At 52.4% G+C, this 2,698-nt stretch overlaps 1 protein-coding gene across 1 annotated transcript; it reads right to left on the reverse strand.

The window, feature by feature from the left end:
- Positions 1 to 120: 120 nt before the first annotated feature.
- On the reverse strand, positions 121 to 1,344 carry CABS01_16809 (uncharacterized protein; the record flags this gene model as incomplete). The annotated part of the gene is made up of 4 exons (XM_060550138.1): positions 121 to 205; positions 263 to 648; positions 725 to 829; positions 922 to 1,344. 4 exons carry the CDS (start codon positions 1,342 to 1,344, stop codon positions 121 to 123), a joined length of 999 nt encoding a protein of 332 aa, XP_060402866.1.
- Positions 1,345 to 2,698: the final 1,354 nt, after the last annotated feature.

Here is a 2,698-nt window from a genome sequence, read left to right on the forward strand (position 1 = left end):
GTGCGTGAACACACTATGTGTGGACACAACGCGCGGTTACCCAAAGGCATGTTCAGTTATCATACCCATCAAATTGACATGATTGTAGCCTGTATTACTCCAGAAATAAAGCACTATATCTCAAGTAAGGCTCGACTTACAAAGGAAGTCAGGATTCTTGAAGTCCTTGACAAAAGGCATACGCACAACGACGGCAGCGCTGGCACTAAAGAGGGTAGTAGTCAGTCATTTGGCCGCAAGCCGACGGATGTAGAGCACGAACATGCAGGCCATGGCCATGATTGGAACTAGAGCTAGCTTGGTCTTGTGGTCCATTTTCAGTTTCCAGATGAGAACCATGGGCAAAATAGCAAACGTAAAGTCGCAGATGACGCTGAAGGCGCTGTAGAGGTAGGTAAGAGCGATGATGACATCCACGGGGATGCAGCGGCCACTTTGGGTCGTGTTGTTCCAGAAGTAGGATATCGGTTGACATTGGAGGAGAGTGACGAAGAAGAAGACGACGCCGGTGCAGACTGTCATCATCATGACACTGTAAATGATCCAAACGTCGACCTTGCGGACCGTGATTCGGAGGAGGAAGTAGCCGATGGAAATTTTGGAGGCGATCATCGACAAACAGTACCACAGATAGCAGTACCACCAGAACTTCAGTGTGTCAGTGTCTATCCTCCCATCGATTTTTACCACCCCAAAAGGATGAAGAGGGCTGTCGGAAGCTTACCATCATGGCGGTTGACCACTGATCATCGGTGAGATTCACCTTGTGTCGACCCGTTCCGTAATGCACACCCGTAATGGCACATGCTACAAAGAGGATGAATGATGTCTGCAAGTTGGTCCTCTGGTCAGCTTGAAATCTCCAACATGTCATCTCGGGCGCATCGGTGCGAAGGAAGAGGAAAAGATTGGTTTCCGTACAATCGCAGCAAGCATGCACCAGTCGTCGACTCCGAAGTTCTTGACGAGGAAGATTCGGACATAGCATCGGAGAGTCGTTGCGACAATGGCTGTTGTGACGAGCGTTATGCCGACGGCCACCAGCTGCGGGCCGCGGTTCTCGATTTCCGCCATCGTGGTCGGAACAAGACGATTCAAGGTCTTTGATATCCGTACTCGGGCAAAGGAAAAAGGGATCGAACGACGAGTCGTGTTTGTCAAGGGAGGGGCCGTGAGAGGAACCGCAGATTCGGGACGTCGTTCTTCGGGTTCTCCATCCTGACAGGAACGAAGAGGGATGGGAGGGACCTTGTTGAAGATATGCGTTCCTGGACAATGTGGGAAAAAAACACGGAATTGCGCTACTGCGCGCGTGTGAGTGCGGCCTGGCCCTGTTGCTGCCATGCGGCGTGAGTGGAAGAAGAGAGGAGAGAGACACCAGCACCCCTGATCGTCACACTTACACCTGCGCAGAACCTTGCAGAATGCAACATGGGCAGGCCACCCCGGGAGGCTTCAATTGCAGCTTCTGGAGAATCTATCCCGTATTGGAGTGAGATCTTCGCATGCTAGGCTATGTTGAAAGCGGGTAAGAGGTGTCGACCCTGGTGTGAGCAAATGTCGGCAGATGGGGCGAACCACATCTCGGGTAATCCAGCCTCACACGCTATCGCCCACGTTGGTGTTAGTTTGGTGGTTAGTAGCCGGTGGAATGGCCGTATCCAGCTACCGGCCGAAGAGTCCACTGTCTGGAATCCTTCCCCCGCATTAGTTCCGAAGAGATTGAAGACTCTTGAACCTCGGGGGGTTCCCTTCGCCAAGAGTCGCGAGATGGTGAAAGAGATTCAGGGGTCCTGTCGTGGTAGGGTGACAATGGGCCGCTCCTCAAACACAACTCCGATGCCTTGCTGTCCCTGACCAGCTTCCCACGAGGTGTGGCAGGGAACGAAATCCACCGCGATGGAGGATTGGGAAGAGTTGGGGGCCATCTCGATGATAATCGCCTGCTTTCGGAAAAGTTACGATGGCGAATGGCACTGGCACGCGTGCATGGATGCATTGCTGAACCTTGACCTGCCATTTTGTTTCCAGAGGGCTAAATTGATGGATTCGGGCAAGAGGAAACTTTTCTCTGCATTTCTAACCGTAAACCCATCTCATCGGCAAATGTCTTTCCGGGTTGGGACTTGACCATTCTATGTACAATACTACCTTACTGTATAGCACCCAGTCCTTCCGGACCGTAGTAGCAAGGGGAAGGAGAACGGGAAATTTCCTCTTAGTATCCGTATCCTCGCGTGCATAATTGCGACTGTGCTGTGCTGGTGTTCTGCAGCCCATGCAGAAGCGAGCTCAATTCAGAATCTCACCCAACATGGCACCACTTTTTTCTCACTTGATTCTGCCTGCTTTGGCGACATGGAACCACCCCTCAATTGTCTGACAGCACTGCTCCGCCCGGCTCACGCCAAACGCGTTGACTATCGACAAAAGCAGTAAGCAGAACGGCCGGCGGCCGGAGGCGGACATTGCCGGAGTAATGCAAGTTGGGCGCTGAGGCTTGAAAGTAATAAGGAGTCGTGGCAATCTGCTACCCAAGCTGTGGAGGTTGGAATTTCACTGGGACCTTCGCACAGACAGCATTGGGTGACTGTGCGGACATGATGGATGACATGGCCATGGGAACACAAAAGAGCACAAAGCCACGCCCAACCGAGTTCTGTTCTGCGACTGGCTGGAAGTTTGGGAGATGCTACAC

The sequence above is a fragment of the Colletotrichum abscissum genome (genome assembly GCF_030869225.1).
Source record: "Colletotrichum abscissum strain IMI 504890 chromosome Unknown Scaffold_162.1, whole genome shotgun sequence".
Taxonomy (NCBI): domain Eukaryota; kingdom Fungi; phylum Ascomycota; class Sordariomycetes; order Glomerellales; family Glomerellaceae; genus Colletotrichum; species Colletotrichum abscissum.